Here is a 23,155-nt window from a genome sequence, read left to right on the forward strand (position 1 = left end):
ACTTTTTTTAAAAATTACGGTTGACATTTAATATTATTTTGCATTAGCTCTGGTGTACAGCACAGGGGTTAGGTAATCACATACTACCTTACCAAGTGTCCCACTGGGTATTTCCGGTCCCCACCTGGTACTGAACTTCTGAGTGGCTTTCATTCTCCCTCGTGTCTCTAGAGCCTAGCAGACTGCCTGGGATGTAGAGCAGATGAACTGAGCTCATTGGGCTGTGCCCAGATTGCTGAGGACATCTCTAGAAGGGGCAATTTATTATTTTGGAGAATTGGAACACTCATAATTCTTGGGGCAGCATTGTTAGGGGTAGAATAGCATTTTGGTGTTTCTGGTTTAGGAGCTGTTGGCTACACAGTATCTATACCAGTAAATTCCATCACTGCAATGTCTGTCTGTTCTCTTTCTCTCTCTCTCTCTCTCTCTCACTGGCAGAGGTAAATAAATGGTGGGAGCATTAGAATCTACTGTAAATTGTGCCTTGGTCCCAGCCTATAAAACTACCTGAAGGAAAACATCTGTGTTTCCTCTAGAAGTTCTCAATGTCCATTTTAGTTAAAATGCCCTCCAAACATAAAGGAGGGGAAAGTTCAGAGGCACACCATGGAATATTCATCACATTGCTGGCATTCTGTGGCGAAATGGGCTGGTTAAGCGGCTCCCTAGCTCGCTCTTACCTACCCTGAGCTGGGAGCATCTAGATTTTGATTGGACTATTGCCAAAGCTCATTAGCATACTGTACCTTGACCTGGGTTAGGGAACAGCGGCTTCAGCCTAGAATATGACCAGAGCCTGCTAGGACCTGAACCAGAGATGAGATTTTTATAACACAGTACTGTCTGCATCTCCATAAGAAGTCAGAAGGTAAGGAAGCCCGAAATCCTGAGAAGAGGCAAATATAAGGGATGCGGTAATGGCTTCCCCATTCTTACAGGGTTCCATTTGTTCTAGTTGACTTTTTTGGTAGAAATGAAGAAAATTGAATATACTTTGGCCTGAGTTGCTTTAAAAAATGAAAGTCTTGACAAATTTAGATTTTTAATCCTGGAAGAAAGCTGAGGTTGTTTATGTCTTAAGGGCTGCAAATAGTCTCATCTTCTTTCCTATATTTTGCTCTTATCCTTCAGGAAAATATTAATGGTCACTTATTTGGCAAAAATTTTTAAAAACATTGTAGTTATTCTGCAGCAAGATATTTGATCCCCCTTTCCTTAATTTAAAACCAAACGGATTATGTCTACGTTAACTAGGCTTAAAACAATGTTTTTCATTCTGGGACATGTGAATCTTGTTATACAAGTGTTTCTTTTAGAACAAAAAAGATCAACCTATCCCAGTTAGCTATAATGAATTTCAGGCCACTTGAGTCACTGTTGTTAATGTTGAAAGGGGTAAGTACATAAAACTGTTGTTATAACATTTTCACTCGGTATTTGTGTCTAATATACTTGTTACTAAAGTCTTCTAAATTAAAATCAATCCAGGGCATCATTTCTTAATTAACTCAATGTTTGTTTTCCAAACATAGAATTTGATTTAAAACTCATGGAGATTTAACTGCATGCAAGTAGTTTCAAATGGGAAGCAGAGACTTCATGCTCTTTGTGACTGTGAACACTAGGAAAGTGTGGGTAGGTAGGATAGGGAGGTCTCTTTGACTCCGTTTCACTTGTAATTTAATGTCCAGACTTCATTTATTTGTTCGGGTCAACACTCTTCTATATCCATATATTTGGTTACATGACGGTGATTGACAGGTAATAGGGTTATTTATATAAAGTCACGTAACTAAGGAACAGAGCTCATGAGACTTTAACTTATAGTTTGAGTTTACTATTGAGTAGCTCTACCTAACATCATCATGTCCCTTGTTTTCACAAGAGCACCAACAAAAGGTAAAGGTACAGTATTTTCTATCCATGGTTGGGAATACGGGCACACAGAGGGCTGACTTAAGTTATACTCAGATATTCGACTGCGCAAGGTGTTGGCACTGCTAACCTCCCCATTGTTCAAGGGTCAGTTGTAAATGTAAACATGTTTCACTGCGTAGTTTACTAACAAACACATTTCATTTGCAGAATGATAAGTTTTTTCTTGGTAGAACACTTCAAACTAACTTTATTTCTTAATTTGTAAATTTTCTTTAACCAATTATAATTAGAAACTAGAGCAGTATTCCTTCTGGGGGAAGAAATGCAATGTGCACAAAAAATTTTGAGTGTCTGTTGTTTACATAATACAATTTAATCAAAGTAAAGTGAAGACAGAATTTTCTTGCGGGAGACTGGAAAGAGCGAGCTTGCTAAAGATGAAGTAAGGAAGTCTTGAAGAGCACTTCGAGTTAAATGATAAGAAACGCGATGTTTGAGCAGTAGTTCTCATACAGCCTTCCCTCAGGGGACGTTTGGCAATGTCTTAAGACATTTTTGGTTGTCACAACAAAGAGAGGTGGCTTGCTACGAGTGCCTCATGGGCATGGACCAGGGATGCTGCTACGCATCCTACAATGCACGAGATAACCCCCCATAATGAAGAACTATCAGGTCCAAAATGTCAATAATGCCAAGGTTTTAGAAGAATTTCAAAGAAGCATATCATTTGATAATACTTGAAGATATTTATTGAGAAGACCAAAATTAATCTTTTATAGCAATTTAGATTTTTTTTTTTTTTTTTGCACTCTTCTTAAGCTGGAAACGGGGAGAGACAGCCAGACAGACTCCTGCATGCGCCCGACCAGGATCCACCCAGCACGCCCACCAGGGGCTACGCTCTGCCCACCAGGGGGCGATGCTCTGCCCCTCCGGTGGGGTCGCTCCGCCGCGACCAGAGCCACTCTAGCGCCTGGGGCAGAGGCCAAGGAGCCATCCCCAGCGCCCGGGCCATCTTTGCTCCAATGGAGCCTTGGCTGTGGGAGGGGAAGAGAGAGACAGAGAGGAAGGAGGGGGGGTGGAGAAGCAAATGGGCGCTTCTCCTATGTGCCCTGGCCGGGAATCGAACCCGGGTCCCCCACACGCCAGGCCGACGCTCTACCGCTGAGCCAACCGGCCAGGGCCGCAATTTAGATTTTTTTAAAATACTGTAGAGACATGTCTGGTTGTGACGTTCCCCTCCTGTGGCTTCATCCGTGCGTTAGCTAATTTATTAAGGCATTTCTGTGGAAAAACTCCCAAGTCAGCTCTCTCTCTCAGACCTAGGTATCTACGTGGTGGGACAGATCCTAACCAGCGGCTTCAGGTGACAGCCCTTCCTCCTCAGCCTTTCTCAAGCTGGGTCTAGCAAGGAGAAAGGCAGCCCAAACCAGGGGTGACTGCAGTGATCACCATACTCTGAGTCCCAATGGTCAAGCTTCATTTATTTCAGCAAGATCCCTACTGGCTTCTACATTTTATTTCTATTTGTGTGTGTGCTAGTGGTTGCAAAAATGCCAATAAAACAGGTTTTGGGGTTAGGCAACTAGCACTGATTTTTATCTCTTTAATGGTCGGTATTATTATCGTTTATTTTTTAGCATCTGCAAACGGTCTCCTCCTGGTCTAAGCGGCTTGAGTGGACTGATTCAACTATATTAAGAGCAAAATTCTTTAAGCCCTGCTGAGGGGAGTCGAATACACATAAATTGGAGGGTGACCTAACTTTATCATGGAACCTGAGGACTTTGATTCTGAGGAAAAAGAGATATTAAGCTGGGATATTAATGATCTAAAACTGCCACAGGTATGTACTTGCTATAAGAATTTGCCTTCAACACAGGGTGGGGTGGAGCAAAAGTAGGTTTACAGTTATTCGTATAGAAAATAATACAGTTAATAAATAATAAAACAAGAATAAATCCTGTGTTTCATGTACTTTCAACTATTAAACCACTTTGCCCCATCCTGTATTTGGCTATAAAGCCTTAACTATAAACCTGCTAAGACTTGGAAGGAAATCAGTGTGGGGCTCAACTGGGCCAACTCCTCTCCTCCAAAGCCTCAGCTAGACATCCGACCGAGGAACTTTAAAGTGAGATGCCACAGCCTGTGATTTGAGTGGGCCTTCATTTATGAGAGTCCCCACACCTCTACCCCCATTCCAGACTGAGGCAAAGAAAATGCTACTTCCCTTCTCTTTCAAAGCTGGCTTGGCACAGGTCACACCCACCCTGGCTATCTAGAAGAATAAAACCCATGATGATGATGTATTTGCCCGTAGACTGACTCTTCATAATGTACATGTGCCCATACAGCATTATCTGCTGTAGTAGTGAGGGTTTTAAACTAAGTCTATAGCTGGAATGTGGAGCTGATAGTGCCTGGGAGGGGCATGCGTGCTCTTCTAGAACTTTGCAGATAATCCACGCACACCGGGCTGCTTTCCAGCTGTAGAATGACTTTATTTTTTTTTTTAAAGTGCATTTGTTTTTCTTTTCTTTCTTTCTTTTTTTTTTTTTTTTTGCATTTTTCTGAAGCTGGAAACGGGGAGAGACAGTCAGACAGACACCCGCATGCGCCCGACCGGGATCCGCCCGACCGGGATCCACCCAGCACGCCCACCATGGGGCGATGCTCGGCCCATCCTGGGCGTCGCCATGTTGCGACCAGAGCCACTCTAGCGCCTGAGGCAGAGGCCACAGAGCCATCCCCAGTGCCCGGGCCATCTTTGCTCCAATGGAGCCCCGGCTGCGGGAGGGGAAGAGAGAGACAGAGAGGAAGGAGAGGGGGAGGGGTGGAGAAGCAAATGGGCGCTTCTCCTGTGTGCCCTGGCCGGGAATCGAACCCGGGTCCTCCGCACGCTAGGCCGACGCTCTACCGCTGAGCCAACCAGCCAGGGCTGTTTTTCTTTTTAAAAAACATTTATTTGTTGATTTTTTAGCAAGACAGGAAAGGAGAGAAAGAGGAAGACAGGAACATCAACTGTTCCTGTATGTGCCCTCTCTGGGGATCAAACTGGCAACCTCTGCGTTTCGGAATGATGCTCTAATCACCAAGCTACCTGGCCAGGGTTGTAAAATGACTTTTATTTCACGTTATCTTGGTCTTTGGCAGTTGACTTTCTAACTCTTAATTTGGTAGAAAACATTGTTTAGCACTGACCTCCTTGAACTTCCTCTCTGATACCTGAAAGACGCTTCACTGAAGGTTGTTTGAAAAGGAGACTAGGAAATGCTAAGACCAGCAACCAGCACTCCCAAGTACTGAAAAGGTTGAGCTAGTCCACCTGATTCTGGGGCACCAGAAACTTAAGTTACCCCAAGCAGGAAGAAGGAATAGAGGTTCCAGAGTCTTGATTTACAACCATTCCAGATTTTCACTCTTAAAAAAACTTCCAGAGCATTCCAAACTGTACTCTAATTTTCTTTTGCTTCTCTTTATGTTTAAATCTTTTTAAACTTTTTCTTTTGTTTCTTTGTCTGTTTCTCTTTGAAATACCCCCCCTACATTATCTCTTGGTAGGTCTTAGAAGAGTGGAGGATACGAGTGTGCCCTACTTACCATTCATTTAAGGATGATTAAATAAACCTGAGTTATAATACCTGTTTTAGGGACTTGTTTTTTGTAGTTGTTCTTCATTGGTTTACGATTGTTGTAGCTGTTATAGGGGAAACTTACTCCTGGTTCAAGGACTTGTATTCTTCCTACTTCTAATTTTTTTTAATAAGATTTTATTTATTGATTTTTTAGAGAGAAGAGAGAGAGAGAGAAAGGGGGGTGGGGAGGAGCAGGAAGCATCAACTCGTAATAGTTGCTTCCCATATGTGCCTTGACCAGTTGTAAGCCCAGGGCTGCAAACCGGCAACCTCAGCGTTTCAGGTCGAATGCTTTCACCCACTGTGCCACCACAGGTCAGGCCATTCCTGATTTCATGATTGCAACTCTCAAATATAAAATGGGCATCCTCAAAATCAAGAGTTGAAGTAAAGTCCTGGCTGGGTTGCTAAGTGGGTAGAGCATCATCTCCACATGCTGAGATCATGGGTTTAACCCCTGGTCAAGGCACATATGAGAAGCAACCAGTGAGTGCCCAACTAAATGGGAAAACAACTTAGTTTTTTCACTAAGAGAGAAGAGTACTTCTCTCTTTCTTGCTTGCCTTCCCCTCACCCCCTCTTCTTTCTCTGTCTCTCTCAAATCAATGGGAAAATTAAAAAAAAACAACACACACACACACAAAAAAAAAACAGAGTTGAAGAAGGCAGGTCCCTAGATAACTTCGCAATGCCAGAGCCCAGAGCAGGAGTTTGGATGGGGTCTGAGGATCCCCTGAAGTGACAGGCAGCGCTGTGTACTGGCATCCATTTTTTTCCTGGAACGGAGGACCCGTATCATCCATCGTATCTGGAGACAGAAGAAAGAAAGCACTGCTTCCCTGGAGGGAGTCTCAGCGCTCACGAAAGCGCATGTTCCAACATGAATTCCCAAAATACAAGCGTTCTCAGCTACCCGAGACATTAAACTGAAAAACTTACAACAAAAATACACATTCGGTTTTTGAAATATATCATTTGTAGTTGACAGAAAAAGATTGATTTCTTATGGAAATAGCTAAGTGCCTTGCAATGTGTTAAAAGTGCAAATACCCCTTAAAAGTTTCTAAGCAGAGACAACACCCTCCCGGGCTGGGTTTGTGCTGACTCTGGAATTGTAGCAAGAAACAGTTGAGGTGAAAAATGGAAGGTCTTGGAAGGATTTCCAAGCGTATCTGATTTTTACGTTTTGTGAGCAAACCTGGAGGCAGAGTGGTGAACTAGGAGAGGCAGAGGTCTGGGGACAGCCAGACTTCTGGCACTGAATTCCAGTCCTGCCTCTTTTTATTTGTAGAGCCTCAGGGAGTTGTTGACCTTTTCCCAGACTCCCATTCTTCTTCTGAAAATGAGATGGTGGCACTAAAATGAGATGGTTTCTCTCTCTTTTATTTTATTTTATTTTTAAAGATTTTATTGATTGATTTTACAGAACAGGAGAGAGAAGGGGAAGAACGAGAAGCATCAATGCCCAGTTGACTCACTCTAGCTGCTCACTGACCCTAAATGGTCTCTAACATACCCTGTGAGTTCTTAAGGTCCAGGATTCCATGGCCTGAGATTTAGGAGGTGGCCTGCATTCTAGAAGTGTCGGCCCAGGCCTACCACGATCCCTGGTACATATTAAACAACAGACGACAAACATGGAATGTATTAACAAATGACTTGATTGTTTATAATCTGTGTGACTGTAAACAAACTGATTTTCTGAAGTCTTGGTTACCTCCTTGGTAAAATGAAAAGAGTAATTCCTGGACCACTCTGCCTAAAGCTCTCTGCTATTCAGAGCAGTGTTTCCCAAAATGTGTTCAGTAGAGTACTGTATAAGTTACAAGGAATGTTAGTGGGTATTGTGAAAAAGAAGAAGAGAAATGCTCCATTCAGCGGAGTTAGACAGATGTCTTTACAGCGGACGTGGGGCCTTCTCCCTATCCTGTGTGTTGGTGGCTCTCCCAGTGGGAAGCTGGGGTAGGCAGTGTTGCCCTCGCTTATTTTTGACCGTGGTGCCCTTTTTTCATGGAGTCCCTCAGGTGATCACTCCTCCTCAGACCACCTGTTTGGGTGTTAAAAAAAAATGTTGCTTAAAGGATCAAATGCAATGGTTTGTTATTATTTTACATTTCCCCAATTTCATTCTCTGTTGCACTCAGTCAAAGAATTTCTAGTTCATTTTTTAAGATTTTCTAGTCCAGCCAGGATCGCTACTTGTGGGCAAACTCCTGCAACTTGTAAACAAATTCCTTTCCCGTTAATCCGTTTACATGCTTCGAGTTTCCCGATGGGCACCTGAATGAACCCTGACTGCATCAGGCCCTGGAAATTCTATATCCCTTTACCTGTCTTAGCTATATCAAGATTTATGGGTTAATTTTTGACAACAGTAAATGGTGATGTCCTTACCAGGATATCAGACATTTTTGAGTGACTAGAATGTGCCAGACACTATGACAGGCTCAGGGATACAGCTGTCATTGAGCTGTGTTAACCTCCATGAAAGTACCCATGATCTTCTGAGCTCAGGGGGAAAGATTAGCACCCAAATAGAGAAGCAATGCCATGTAGAAAAATGCTTGAGGCGCTTAAAGGAGGAAGTCTGTAACTCAGCATGCCCTGGGCATGGAAAGCAAGGCAGAGCCTCTGGCCAAGGCCTTTCTCCAGGGAAGTGCATTGCAAAATGAGGGAGGGCTAGGGCAGGCGAAGAAAGCGATCTAGACAAGGAAGGCAGAGTGGGACACCGAAGTCGGAAGCTATTCAAATCTGCAGCTGAGGCAGCTTGGGCATAGGTGTCCGGCAGGGAGATGTGGGAGGCTATGGGCCGGAAGGGTGGTTTGGAAGCAGGCTACGCTATGAGGACTGGGTTATTTTATAGGCTGTGGGAAACCACTAGGCGGTTTGGGCAGGAAAGCATCAGGGTCAGACTTGGGCTTACAAAGGAAAGGCTCCTTGCCCTCAATAAGTCACCCCTCCCGGTTTGCCTCGTGGATGTTTCCTCCTCCTTTCAGCTGCATGTGTGTCTTTGCAAGCCTTCCTCTCACTTGTTTCTGGTCCCTTCTCTAACTTGTGATTATTTTGATGCTATCTCTCTTTAATCCAGTCCTCAGGGAGCCAGCACAGAACTGCAGACACTTAAATTACTCAAAACCATCACTGATACATGTCTGTTGATTCCAATTCTGCACTTTGAAAGTCCAACTATAGTTGCTTTAGGGTTTTCTTGGTGTAGGGAACAAATGTTTGCTGTTGGTTTAGTTTCACCTTCATAAAAAATGTACATTGCATGATCCCAGGAAGGGTCACACTCTCGTTAATACTGTTGGAATACTTGAGAATGTTGAATCCCTAAGGGAATTATTTTTTTCCGGTTGAAAATTGAGAAGAGGCCCTGGCCGGTTGGCTCAGCAGTAGAGTGTCAGCCTGGCGTGCGGGGGACCCGGGTTCGATTCCCGGCCAGGGCACATAGGAGAAGCGCCCATTTGCTTCTCCACCCCCCCCTCCTTCCTCTCTGTCTCTCTCTTCCCCTCCCAAAGCCAAGGCTCCATCGGAGCAAAGATGGCCCGGGTGCTGGGGATGGCTCCTTGGCCTCTGCCCCAGGCGCTAGAGTGGCTCTGGTCTCGGCAGAGCGACGCCCTGGAGGGGCAGAGCATTGCCCCCTGGTGGGCAGAGCGTAGCCCCTGGTGGGCATTGCGGGTGGATCCTGGTCGGGCGCATGCGAGAGTCTGTCTGTCTCTCCCCGTTTCCAGCTTCAGAAAAATACAAAAAAAAAAAAAAAGAAAACAGAAAAAAAAGAAAATTGAGAAGAGAATCAGTCCCTTTTTCTTCTAAATAGTGCCCATTTTCTGCAGGGAGATGAGAGTACCCACTCCATTCTTAACAGCAGCCAGCTTCTCTAAGCACAAGTACAGGTGTTTCAGCGGCACCACAGGAGACAAACACTCTGAGTCATTTTGTGCCCAAGCACGAGCAGTTCTCAGCTTCACCTCATGGCCCAAGCCACACCGAATCATTGACTCACAAAATTCTGAGGCCAAAGTACAGATTTTATAGAGGAAAAAAATAAAGATATATGTGCATAGGTTAAATAGACATGCAGGCCAACCTAAAACCTGGTGAGTGAACTGAAGTCACATCTCCGATTATTACTATATTCCCCCACGTATATAAGGTGCTTCCATGTATAAGATGCACCCAAATTTTGGGACCTGAAATTTGAAAAAAAAAAATGGTTTTACATAAAGTTATTGAACTCAAGTTTTATTTATCATAAAATTCATACAACGCCTCATCACTGTCAAAACTCCCATCCATTAGCTTGTCCTCATCTGTGTCTGATGATGAATCACTGTCTTCATAGATTTCCTCGTCCTCAGTTCCATCTATGGCATTTGAAATGCCATAACCACTGGATAAGATGCACCCAGTTTTTAGACCCCAAAATTTTCAAAAAAGGGTACGTATTATATATACATGGGGTAATATAGTAGTTAATTCCTGGATCATGATTTTTAACCAGGAAATTTTCTTTTGCCTGTGAAGGAGAGGAGCGACAAATTATTAGCAAAGCTGAATTTCTGAGCTCTTTCTGGGTATTTGTGCGACTAAACGTGAGCAGAATGAGCCTGTGGTGGTCATCTTTGTGTCTTGGTGCTAGCGAGGTGAGAGATGCCAGAGTCTGGACTCCTCGTCAGTCACTGTTTGGCTGCAGGATCAGGTCGCGTTGTTGTTGGTCTGACGCAGAGCCAACTTTGTCTTCTTTGTCCTCTTTGTCCAGTTTTCCTGATCTTCTTATACTTCCTGGGGCAGCACCACCTGTATGGGCTTCCATGGTCGTCGGGGTCCTTGTGATTAGGGCCAGAATTCTTCTGCTGCCCTGTGCTTCTGGCGAGATGGGCCCGGGACCGTTCCTGTCTCAGTGGTAGCGGAGCTAGCTCTCTCTTGAGCACCTGTCAGGAGGTCCCTGGCTTCTAGGATGGACCGGGAAAGGGAAGAGAGAAGAGAAAAGAGAGGTGGGCAATAGAGTTTGAAAGCGGGGCACTCTGGCTGCCCTTAGTTAGGAGCTTTTTGTCCTGAGTTCTGACCCCTTAACGAAGGAAGGAAAAGGCAGGTTTAGCCTAAGCAGGAGTTCTTGATGTAACTCAGAAGCGTTTTGTTGAATTGAGTTTCACCTTTGGATAATACTTTCAGTTGGCTCAGAAGAGAGATGTTCTTGAAAAGTTGTGTGTAAATCAAAATGCTGGTTAAATTGTTTTTCTGTGTTCCATAAGTAACATCTAATTTTTTTCTCCTCTATTTGATTTTCTGGCAGATGTCTGTTTGCTATCCGCTGTTTTATTTGGAAACATTTATTTATAAGGAATTAATAAGTTATTATTATTAAAGAAAACCTGGTAGATAATTGCTTTATATGAGACCAGACTGTATTCCAAACAAATATCAATTTTAATATAATAATATGATAATGTAGATATTTTTGATGCCTTATTTCAGAATTTTGATTTTGTTAGTTTTATATAACAGCATAGTAATTCATTCTTAATGTACCCTATTAAAACTTCAAGTAGTAGTAAATTAAAAAGGGGAAAGGATTGAAGGATGGTCTATGATTGCTTAGAATTTTAAAGATTTTGAGTGAGAGAATTAGGTATCTTAGTAAAAGATTGCACACAGGAGTCACAGAAACATTAAGTCCCCAAAGTTGTTAACAATGAGATTATAAAATATAAATTAGTTAGATTTATATGTTGAAAACCTTAAGAATATTCCCCTTCAATTATAAACTTCTTAACCAAGAGGAAAAACAAAGAGTTACTCATGAAAGTTAGAAATTAAAATAAACAAAAGGTTTAAAAATATATATATTTTTTGTGGGGTTTACTAAACATGATTTAAAAATGATTATTCTTTCCTTTTACCTCCCCTGTGCCTTAAATTTAAAAGGCTTTCTGCAATCCCTTTTATTCATTGGACATATGGATTCCTTTGCATTACTGTGATCTGGGTTTTTCTTAATTTCAGTGTCAAAAGTTAGCGAAGATTCCACAAAGCACCAGGTCAAAAGACTGGGCATAAATAAATAGCCAAGGGAATACCCTGAATACTTTTACTCCTAGTAATTTTCTTAAGTCCATACTTTGTCAAAATTGTTGTATTATTAATGGTACTGGGAACATATGGTGCCAGTGGAGGGGATGCTGGGAAAAAGCTCGAAAGACGGTAGAATACAGAATGTATCGTGATCGCTAACACACCTCACAAAAGTTAAAATAATTCGAACACAGAGTGTGTTCTCCAGTTACAATAGAATCAAGCTAGAAATTACTATCAAAAGACAACAGGAAAATCTTTCAACACATGGAAACTAAATGATATATTTTTAAATAATTCATGGGTCAAAGAGGAAGCCCTGAGGGAGATTACAATATACATTAAACTGAGAGAAAATGGGAAAGAGAGAGAAAGACAGACAGACATGGAGGAGATTTTATTTTCCCTCCACGAACAGGGAGTCTGCTTTAACCAGAGCATTTGAGCTGCTCTCACAAACACCTGCCCCTCTTCCTGGCTCATGGGATTTATGCCATTGACCAGCCTAAAGGGGCCACTCACCTTTAAAAGATAAAAATCTTGCCTTTTCCAAGTCCACATTGCCCCTACCGCCATTAGCCTAACAACTCTGCTTTGTATTTGAATAACTCAAATCCACCAGTAGATTTTATAGTCCAAAATGTTAGGTAAAGGTACACATTTTAACATCTTAACCTGCCTTTTTATTATTTCAAAAGATAAAGTGTTCTGCTTTCCCTGGTATTTCTGTGACAGCAAACAAGCAGCCTTCTCTGGAGCTCAGGTCAGAGGTGGGTGGAGAAGGCAGGAGGCGAGCTACTTCTCTCACCCGGGGACACTGGGTTTCATCCCACTCAGAATTACCAAGGAGTTGAGGGACGGAGGGAGAGACCTAGGAAAAGCCGTTTGTTCTGCCCCTGGGCCTGGCTGGGCCCCTTTCCTGGGAATGCTAAGGTGCCACACTCCTGTGACTTTCACCCTTCTCTTCTGGGCCACCTCCCCTTCCCATGTGACAGGAGTTACTTGAAGGACCAGCTTTTGTCATTGCCCTGAAAAGGAAGCTGGTGGAACCAGAGCTGCACAGATTAAGCTTTGTTTTATAGGCGCTTGGACTCCTGTCTTGCATTTGGCTTGGCAAGGTGTAAAGCATGAAGTGACCTCTCTGTGGGTCCTTTGTCTCCTGAAAGCTGCTGGCTTCTACATTGGCTGGCTGTGTGCGGCCCTGGGTGTAACAGAGTAACAGCTTATGCCAATGTGGTACAGCTGTGTGTCAGGCACTGTTATAAACGTTTTGTGTATGTTAACCGATTCGATCCTCAAAACAGCCCTGTGAGGTAAGTTCCCTTGTTACAGAAAAGGAGGCAGGTACTGGGTGGGCAATGAACTTTGTAAAGGCTCACACTGGCCATCTGTATCCATTGGCCATGCTCTTAACCAGGAATTGGCAAAATTTCTGTGAAGGGCCACACAGTAAATATTTTAGGCTCCGTGGGCCATCCAGTTTCTGCCGTGGTGGTATAAAAGTATTCATGAACAACAGTCAAATGAATGGACATGATTCTGTAAAACTTTATTTACAGCCTGACCAGGTGGTGGTGCAGTGGATAGAGTGTTGGACTGGGACATGGAGGAGGAAGGTTCAGAACCCCGAGGTCGCTGGCTTGAGCATGAGCTAATCTGGCTTGAGTGCGGGCTCACCAGCTTGAGCACGGGGTCGCTGGCTTGAACCAAAAGGTCGCTGGCTTGAAGCCCAAGGTCACTGGCTTGAGCAAGGAGTCAATTGCTCTGCTATAGACCCCCAGTCAAGGCACATATGAGAAAGCAGTCAATGACCATCTAAAGCAGGGGTCCCCAAACTTTTTACACAGGGGGCCAGTTCACTGTCCCTCAGACCGTTGGAGGGCCGGACTATAAAAAAAAACTATGAACAAATCCCTATGCACACTGCACATATCTTATTTTAAAGTAAAAAAAAACAGAACAGGAACAAATACAATATTTAAAATAAAGAACAAGTAAATTTAAATCAACAAACTGACCAGTATTTCAATGGGAACTATGCTCCTCTCACTGACCACCAATGAAAGAGGTGCCCCTTCCGGAAGTGCGGCAGGGGCCGGATAAATGGCCTCAGGGGGCCGCATGTGGCCTGCGGGCCATAGTTTGGGGACCCCTGATCTAAAGGAACTGCAACAAAAGAATTGATGCTTCTCATTTATTTCCATTCCTGTCTGTCTGTCCCTATCTGTTTCTCTCTTTGACTCTCTCTCTGTCTCTGTCACACACACACAAAAAACCCTCCACAAAACTTTGTTTACAAAAACAAATGGTAGGTGGGCTTTGGCCCGGGGTGCTAGTTTGCAGACCCAAGCTCTTAATCACTAACCTCTCATGTACATAAAACCTCTCATATTTCCTCAGACCTACCTCAGCTCTCATGACGTTTCATTCAAACAGGCACTGTTATATAAGGCTTACTGCTCTTTACAGCACTGTTTGAAGTGGGTGCTATCAGTGTCCCCATTTCGGAGAAGAACAAACTGAGCCTTCAGAGACAAAATCACTTGCCCAGAGTCTCAGGTTACAGAGTTCTTTGGCATGTTCTAAACTTGAAATCTGACTCAATAAACCACCAGTACCCTGATCACTCCTTCTAGAATCTTCCAGTTTAATCATCTATAATATTCTTAGTGAAAAATGTTCTTATACCACGCCAGGTCTTTGGAAGCTGCAGGGTTGGACACAGTGCACGTTTGACTCCTGAGACTGCTTAATAGTTCTCGCTCTAAGAATGGGGGGCGTCTCTCACAAGGAGCAGCTGTGCACCAAGGCAGGGCCTACGGAATGAGAGCCACACATCAATGACTAATGTTTATTAAGCTCTTCATGCTGCGCTAAGTATTTTTTATATACTATCATATCTAATTCTCAGAACTACTCTTAAGGTAGTCTTGTCAGTCCTGTTACACAGATGAAGAAAGAGACGCACAGCCCTGGCCGGTTGGCTCAGTGGTAGAGCATCGGCCTGGCGTGCAGGAGTCCCGGGTTTGATTCCCGGCCAGGGCACACAGGAGAGACGCCCATCTGCTTCTCCTCCCCTCCCCCTCTCCTTCCTCTCTGTCTCTCTCTTCCCCTCCCGCAGCCGAGGCTCCATTGGAGCAAAAGATGGCCCCGGCGCTGAGGATGGCTCCTTGGCCTCTGCCTCAGGCACTAGAATGGCTCTGGTTGCAACAGAGCAACGCCCTAGATGGGCAGAGCATCGCCCCCTGGTGGGCATGCTGGGTGGATCCTGGTCGGGCGCATGCGGGAGTCTGTCTGACTGCCTCCCCGTTTCCAACTTCAGAAAAATACAAAAAAAAGAAAAGAAAAGAAAGAGATGCACAGAAAGCCAAATAATTGATTCTGCAATAATTGAGTGTCCCGGTTGAGTTCCGTGTTCACACCCAGGGAATAGAGGCGGTCCTGGGCAAGAAGAGAGAAGTTGTCAGTCAGAGTGAACTCTTCCTCACTCCTCTCCTTGCTTGAGGCACAAGAACATGGGAGAAGAGAAAAGGGAAGAAGATCTCCACGGGGCAGGGAGCAGCTCCCAGAATCCCCCCGCACCTGGCCCTCCAGTCTTCCCACTGCTAGTGACTGCATAAACCTAAACATTCTTACTAAGGCAATACCCGGTGGTATGAGATATTATCTCACTAACCTGCCACAGCGTTTTCCACATTAACTGTGTCACCGCACAATAATATTACTTGACCCTCAGAGATTCTCAGTGAGAAATGGTCATAACTCTTATCACCAAGGGCTAGAGAAGCAGCCACTGTGTAGAACTCAGAGGGGCTGCATTATAACTTATTTTGGTCCAGGGCGCAAAGGTTCCATAGACACAGCAGTCGTGTCACTGCTGCTGGGCTGTGCTCTCAGATCTCACCATCAGAACTGAACCCAGGTTGGTCTTTGCCGAAGGCCTCTCACCTAGCTCTTGAGCGTCAAAACAGCCTTCGTGTCTATTGATGCCACCGTGATGGACAGCTGTGTCTTCCAGCTTAAATGATAATGATATCCTTTGTGTTTCCGTAAGACTGTGCAAAAGACCGACTGGTTCCAAGAGTGGCCCGATTCCTACGAGAAGTACATCTACAGCTCAGAGGACAGGAACGCGCAGAGGCACCTGAGCAGCTGGGCCATGCGCAACACCAACAACCACAACTCGCGCATCCTCAAGAAGTCCTGCCTGGGCGTGGTGGCGTGCAGCCGGGACTGCTCTACCCCGGGGGGGCCGCAAGATCTACCTGCGACCGGCCATCTGCGACAAAGCCCGGCAGAAGCAGCAGAGTGAGTGGGGCTCGCTGGTATTGGAGAGGAAGCTGGTGTCCATTCAAACGCTCCTGCCCGGATGGGCCACTACATCTTAGCACATCCCAAGGACCCAGCCATTACCTTGGAGTGTGGTGGAGACCAACCACTATGTAAAACATATTAAGGAGAACCAACCATCCCTCTTGTGCCCCATGAGGGGCTGCCCCACAGATCTCCCGTGAACAGAGCACCCTCCATTACAACTCTCCCTTGAGTTAAAGGCACCTGACGCAAGACCTCACTTTTGGGACTCACATTGATTCATCAGTACGTCCACATAAGGTTTAGGAGAAAGTTGTATTAGACTACTCTCCTGACCTCCTGGGGAACGGGTCCCTACATGATCTCAAGGAGTGGTTTGATCTGGACCGGGCGCACTGAGACCGAATTTGAGATTAGACTCAATTCCGCGGCATTTAGGTTCATGCCTTGATCACATGCAGAAATATGTACTCATTTTGTTTTTTTTTATCGTAGTCATTGGATTGTGAAATCCATTTAGCATTCCCTGGGCCTTGACCATTTCAGGCCTTGAGTTATTTCATGTTCTTTCCTTTGACTTATGTTCAAGATTTGCTCTAGGTGCAGGATTTAATATCGGTCATTTACACTTCAGTGAAAATTTAGTAGCTGTGTTCTCTCTCCCGTGTGACTTTGCTCCTTGACCCTTAGTTCTACTCATGAATTAAAAATTTTTTTTCTTCTGTACAAAGAATTTCAAGGGAAGGATTATCTGCTTCTAAGAGCTCTTGCTTGACCTATGAGACATCCGTTCTATAGGCTGCTCCCTCTACCCACGTGTGAGAGTGATCTGGACAGTTATGGTGGTCAGGCTTCCTAGGGCCAGGGATAACTTAAAAGTGTGCCAGGTGTATCTTCCACCATCCGGGGTCCAGGCTTACACCTCCAGGGCTGCAGGGGCTCAGGAGTCTGCTGCCATGGCCCAGCTGGGCACCGTCACCTTCCTCTGCTCTTTTGCAGGGAAACGCTGTCCCAACTGCGATGGGCCTCTGAAGCTGATTCCTTGCCGAGGCCACGGGGGCTTCCCAGTCACCAACTTCTGGAGGCATGACGGACGCTTCATATTTTTCCAGGTTGGATTTGAGTTAGAGTGATGAGATATCATTTCTGTTTAATTCAAGAAATGTTCACAGAGTACAAGGAGTTTCACACAGGTGATTGGGAGCCAACACCGACCTAGAGAGAGCAAGAGCCTGGACTCCACACCCCAACAAGGTTGCCAAGTGCTGACAAGGCAGAGTAGCTGGCTGCCTCTGTCTCGGGCCCCTTGGGAGTTAGCAGTCTCATCACACTCAGACTAGCAGCCCTGCCTCATGCGGCAACCTCCAACAAATCCCGGATTAAATACCAGCTCTGATGTCTGAGTTGCTCTGTAAATCTAAACATTTTACTTTAGTCCCCTAAACTCCAGTGTGTTATAAAATCTGGATATTAAGAAGTAAATGGGGCCCTGGCCAGTTGGCTCAGTGGTAGAGCATCAGCCTGACATATGGATGTCCCAGGTTTGATTCCTGGTCAGGGCATACACGAGAATCACCCAGCTGCTTCCCCACCCCTCTCCCTCTCGCTTTTCTCTCTCTCTCTTTCTCTCCCCTCCCCCCCCTCTCTCTTCCTCTCCTGCAGCCATGGTTGGATTGGAGCGAGTTGGCCCCAGGCATTCAGGATGGCTCCATGGCCTCCGTCTCAGGTGCTAAGAAGAGCTCTGGTGCTGAGCAACGTAGCAATGCACCAGATGGGCAGAGCATCCCCCCGTAGTGTGTTTGCCAGTGGTGGGGGCGCATGTGGAAGTCTGTCTCTGCCTCTCTCCTCTCACTGAATTAAAAAAGAAGTTAATGGGGGCAGTGATCTACAGAGTGGTGAAGAGTGGCCTCAGCCAATGGACTGCCTGGATTTGAATCAGTGGAGTACCACGTCTCTGTGCTATGACTCTTCCTATCATGGCTGATCTCAAAGCTATCGGCTGTTTTTAACAACCAGATCACAGAATTCCCGAATCTTGAACAGTTGGCTCTCAGCATGGTCGGCTTTAGCACACTTTGAGTCCCAGCTGAGCCACTTAGTAGGGGAAGTGACCCAGGGGCTGTAATCTCTCCACGCCTCAATTTCCTATTCTGTAAACTGGGGATGATAGTGATAGTATGTACCTCACAGGGCAGTGCTGAGGGTTAGATGAGATCGTGTGCAATAGGCGTTACTTGTTCTCCTGACGATTATAACTTTGCCACGTGGGTGAGAGACACTGAAAATAAGGAGCACCGTAAACAAACACAGGCAGGCAAGAGAGCGCTTGGTGGACTTGGGCGGTATATCAAAAGTGAGTCTTTTTTCAGCGATAGCAACACACACTTGAGACAGCAGGGCAGAATTTTACACACCGTAAAGTACTATCTAGTCATTTATTTTACTTCCTTGTCCCCTTTAAGTCAAAGGGAGAACACGATCATCCAAAACCAGAAACCAAATTGGAAGCCGAGGCCAGACGAACGATGAAGAAAGTGCACACGGCGTCTTCCTCCGCCTCCTTAAAGCTGAACAGGGGCCCGGACACAAAGGTGATCTTTCCCCACCGCCATCCCTCTGCTGGGTCAGTGTGTATTTCTCCAGCCGCTTCCCTGCACAGGAAAACCAGGGGTGGTAGCCCGGCAGGCTCATCCGTCGGCGAGCGTCAGTCACGGAGACTGCGCCTGAGGTTTTCGTCTTCACTCCTGCCGTCTTTGTAGCGTGCTCTCGGCCCTAACTTCTATATATAATCTTAGACTCATCTTCCCTACGACAGTGAAAAGGAGACTGGAGTTAGAACTTATCCTCTATTTGGCGCTCTATTTCAGTTCTGATAGAACCTAAACTAACTGAAACGATCCACAAATATTAGCCTTATGTTTTTCCACAGATTTTTATTCTTCCCTAAAACAGATTAGAGTAGACTTTTCAACAGTGCTAGAAGTCCTATGTATGGCTCAACAAAATGAGGTCAGAGAAAAGTCTGGAGAAAAAAATGAAACAAAACACCTTAGTCTCTGAGACTCCATTCGGCACTAAGAAAATAGAAAAGTCAAAGAGGGAAATGAGAGAGAGAGAGAGAGAGAGAGAGAGAGAGAGAGAGAGAGGTCCCTTGAGAGTTGTACTGAGTGTAGTTGGGGCACCTGCCTGGTCCCAGGTCTCAGGGGCTGTGCTGAGCTGCCCTGTTTGGGCCGCAGGCTCGTGGGGAATGAGGAAGCTGACAGCACACTTATTTGTGTGGAGCCACTCATGCATGCGTGGGGGAGTCGTGTCAATTTGCTTAACTTATTAACATGAGCTTTTCACTTTCCCTTCCAGTCTGTTCCAGCGGAAGCACAAAGTTGGGGAAGTCTGCCTTTTACTTGGTCTTTCCAGGAAGGCATCCTATTACCTGGTGGTGATGGCGGACCTTTACCAGCGGACGCCCCCCAGAAGTCACTGAATGACTGCTTGTTTAAGAGTTACGGTTTGGAGGGAGCCGCTGATCTGGCAGGCCCCAGTCCGACCGTGGGCCCCACTGAGCTCTATGAGAAGTGCAAAGTGCCCAACAGTCGCGCCTACAGCGGTGGAGACCTGCCTCAGCCTCCTGTCCCGGGACTCCTCCCTGACTACGACCATCTGCAGACGTGGAATAAAAACGCTGCTTTGGGGAGAAATCCTCTTAATGACAACGGTTGTCCCAGTTACCCTTCTCCTCAGACCAGCTGGCCTTATGACTTCTCCCCCTCCCAGAACTCTCTAGAACCCCTTTCCCAGCAGATTCCAGTGGAACCGCCTGCAGCCAAAACTAGCTGTCACCCATTGTGGCCAAATGCAGGGGGCGATCTTTATGACGAGAAGGTGCATGTGGATTTTAACAGCTACTACCCTTCCACCATGTGCCATTCACCTCAGGAAGACCCCTTCGTCCTTACCTATGCCCCTTACCCTCACCATCAGTATTCACTGCCGGCCAAGAGCAGCAAATGGAATTTTGATGAAGAAATGAGGTACGTAGGTTTGGATCACTACAACAACGAAATGCTTCTAAACCTCTGCCCTTTAAGATGATGACCCAAATCTGAACCCCTGTGCACTGTTAGTGGGAAGGTAATTTGGTGCAGTCACTATGGAAAACAGTATGGAGGTTTACTCAAAAAATTAAAAGTAGGACTACCACGTGATCCGGCAACGTGATTCTGGGTAGATATATCTGAAGGAAATAAAATCACTGTCTCAAAGGGATATCAGCATCCCCATGATCATTGCACTGTTATTTACAATAGCCAAGACATGGAAACTACCTAAGTATCCACTGGTGGATGAATGGATAAAGAAGTTGTATAAACAATGGAACACTATTTAGAGCAAAAAAAGAGAAAGAAGGAAATCCTTGCCGTTTGTGACAATACAGATGGACCACGAGGGTATTCTGCTGACTGAAATAAGTCAGACAGAGGAAGACAGATACTGTGTAATCTGACAGATGTGTGGGATCTGAAGAAGAGAATTCAAATTCTAGAAACATCCAATTTGTGGTTTCCAGAGGCAGAGGGTAAGGGGTGGGATAAAGGGTAAATGTCAATTATCTTCTGGATAAAAGTCTAGAACCAGATACATGGTTTGCAAACATTGTTTCCCAGTTACTGTGTCCTATTTAATCCATTGTCATAGAGATTTTCTTCTAGAAGTTTTATATTTTTAGCTCTTACATTTCAGTGATTGTTCCATTTCTAATTCTTGTACGTGGTATAAGGTAACCAGGGTTGAGCTTAATTTTAGTTTTGCATGTAGATATTAAATTGTTTCAGCACCATTTGTTGAAGGTTTTATCACAATCTTTGGTTAAATGAATATCCAGATTACAGCTTCTGTGACTGCTTACAGCAAGGCTCTTTGGGACTCTAGACTTGCATTTCCTTTTTTAGACAACAGTTTGTTTCTTCTGGAGTTGATAATTGTGTAATTGTCTCATCTCAGTGCTTAGTTCCTATATAACCAACAATAGTTTATCCTGAAACACTGGCCAAGCAATAAAAGCCCTTTTCTTTATATAACTTATATTTTTCTTAAAGTCTTTCTGGAACCTTCTATCTCCTCAAATGTGGACAGAGTGCTCACTAATCCTGCTGCTTTGCTGTCAGCGTGTTGTTGCTCTTCCCCATCGTTCTTGGACCTTCTTTCCTCTTTTTTTCTCCAGAATTCCGTATTTTTTCCTTCTTGGTACAGTCCCTAGTGTTGATGGAGCACATGTCACACTAGTTCCCTAACGAAAGGTAGGTGGAAGATACATTTTTTTGAGCCCATATGCATGTTTGAAATGTCTTAATTCTATTCTCATACATGAGTGAGCGTTTAGCTGAGAAGTCTAAGTGGAAAATCATTTCCACTCAAAAATTTTAAAGTCATTGCTCTATTGTCTTCTAGCCTCCAGCATTACTGTTGAGAAGGGTGGATGTCATTTTGATTTCTGGTCCTATAAATATGGCCTACTCCTTTTTTTTTTTTTTTTTTTTTTTAGGAGCTTTTAGGATATTTTTGTTACCTCTAGTTAACTAAAGTTTCATGATAATGAGCATTGGTGTGGGTCTTTTTCTTTTTTATTTATTGTTCAAGGCCTTTCTTGATACTTTTACTCTGATCATTCGTTTCTTTCAGTTCTGAGAGATGTTCTTGCATTTAAAAATAATAATAATATTACCATTGTTACCCTGGGGTCTGAGAGCAGCAGCATCTGGTCACTGCACACTGGCCCTGATCTGCTCTTGGGGCATAAATTCATAGAAAAACATGAATGAATAAAATAATACAGAAAATGGTATTAGAATAGCAAGAATCAGCAATTTTGCACAGGAAGCTTGTTTGAACAAACAGGATAAGTTTGGTGCTTTGAAAAGTGTGAAAGCTGCTAGTGAACTCTAGTCTCCTCTATCAGTGAAATGAGCGGAGCTCTTGCAGAATATCCAGGACTTGTCAACAAATCTTGTTATGAAGATGGTTGGCTGATCAAGATGACATCGACTAAGCCGGCAGAACTAGATGAACCAATGAGCGAAGAAGCACATGAGAAACACACAAACTCTCTTGAAGAGTGAAAATGAAACCCCCTGAATAAAGTAATGTGAAACAACTTTTGCATAGTTGTCTTAAATTAGTGACAGATAAAAGATTTAAAATAGCAACTTTGTAGCAGTACCAATGGAAAAAGAAACTACTTTAATGCTACAGGAAGAAAATTCTTCATGACTTTCTAATTATTGCAGATGAACACAATATGCGTCTTGTTCACAATACCTTATGATATTTAGGCTAGGCAACCATTTGAATATTCAGAATTCCTGAAATTATTTTGTGGTCACAACTAGTTATAAAAATTATGTAATTCAAGATAACATTGTCATAAGCCTTGTATAATATAACTTTCTTACATCCGTCTTTGAAGTTGGGTCAAAATATTTAATGATTTTCTACTGGGAATGATTGGCAGTGGAATAAGTTTTTATTAGTTGTGCAGTGTCAGATGACAAACAATACTACCTTAATTTTGCAACATATTGTGTTTGCTGCTGCTATTTTGATACAGTGAAGCAATGGCCTTGCAGGAAAACAAGGAATAGTCGAATAATAAAATCTTCAACTTTGTTAAAAACAATCATTGCCTCTTTTTTCTTTTTCTGGTTCTCTATTTTTTTTTTAAGTTCAGTAAGAGAGAGGCAGAGAGACAGACTCCCTCATGTGCCCTGACCGGGATCCATCAAGCAAATTCCCTACTGGGTGATGCTCTTTTCATCTGGGGCCTCTGCTCCATTGCTCGGCAACCGAGTTATTTTAGCTCCTGAGGTGGGGCCATGGAGCCATCCTCAGCGCCCAAGGCCACCTTGCTCTAACCATTCAAGCCATGGCTGTGGGAGGAGAGAGAAAGATGAGGGAGGGGAGGATAAGCAGATAGTCACTTCTTCTGTGTGCCCTCACCAGGAATTGAACCTGGGACTTCCACATACAAGCCAACGCTCTATCTCAGAGCCAACTAGCCAGGGCCTCTGGTGCTCTTTTTGGAATTGCTTTTAGTTGGGTATTGTACACAACCAATTTTCATTGGGCACCGACTAATACACTCTCCCTGAACACTATGCTCATGCTTGCCAAGTGAAAGGATGTCAACTATGTTTACTGAGCAGTGACTGATCCAAACACCATACTTGGGCATAGAGAAAGTTATAAGACAATAC

General features: G+C 44.4%; 1 protein-coding gene across 1 annotated transcript; it reads left to right on the forward strand.

Annotated features, from left to right (window-relative positions):
• The first annotated feature begins 815 nt into the window (after positions 1 to 815).
• GCM1 (glial cells missing transcription factor 1) lies at positions 816 to 22,305 on the forward strand. Its single transcript, XM_066361380.1, is given in 7 exon segments — positions 816 to 871; positions 3,522 to 3,727; positions 15,649 to 15,831; positions 15,833 to 15,902; positions 16,908 to 17,020; positions 18,371 to 18,499; positions 19,266 to 22,305. Coding segments are annotated over 6 exon segments (1,302 nt in total). The 5' UTR covers positions 816 to 871; positions 3,522 to 3,652; the 3' UTR covers positions 19,998 to 22,305.
• Positions 22,306 to 23,155: the final 850 nt, after the last annotated feature.

The sequence above is a fragment of the Saccopteryx leptura genome, chromosome 1 (assembly GCF_036850995.1).
Source record: "Saccopteryx leptura isolate mSacLep1 chromosome 1, mSacLep1_pri_phased_curated, whole genome shotgun sequence".
Lineage (NCBI taxonomy): Eukaryota > Metazoa > Chordata > Mammalia > Chiroptera > Emballonuridae > Saccopteryx > Saccopteryx leptura.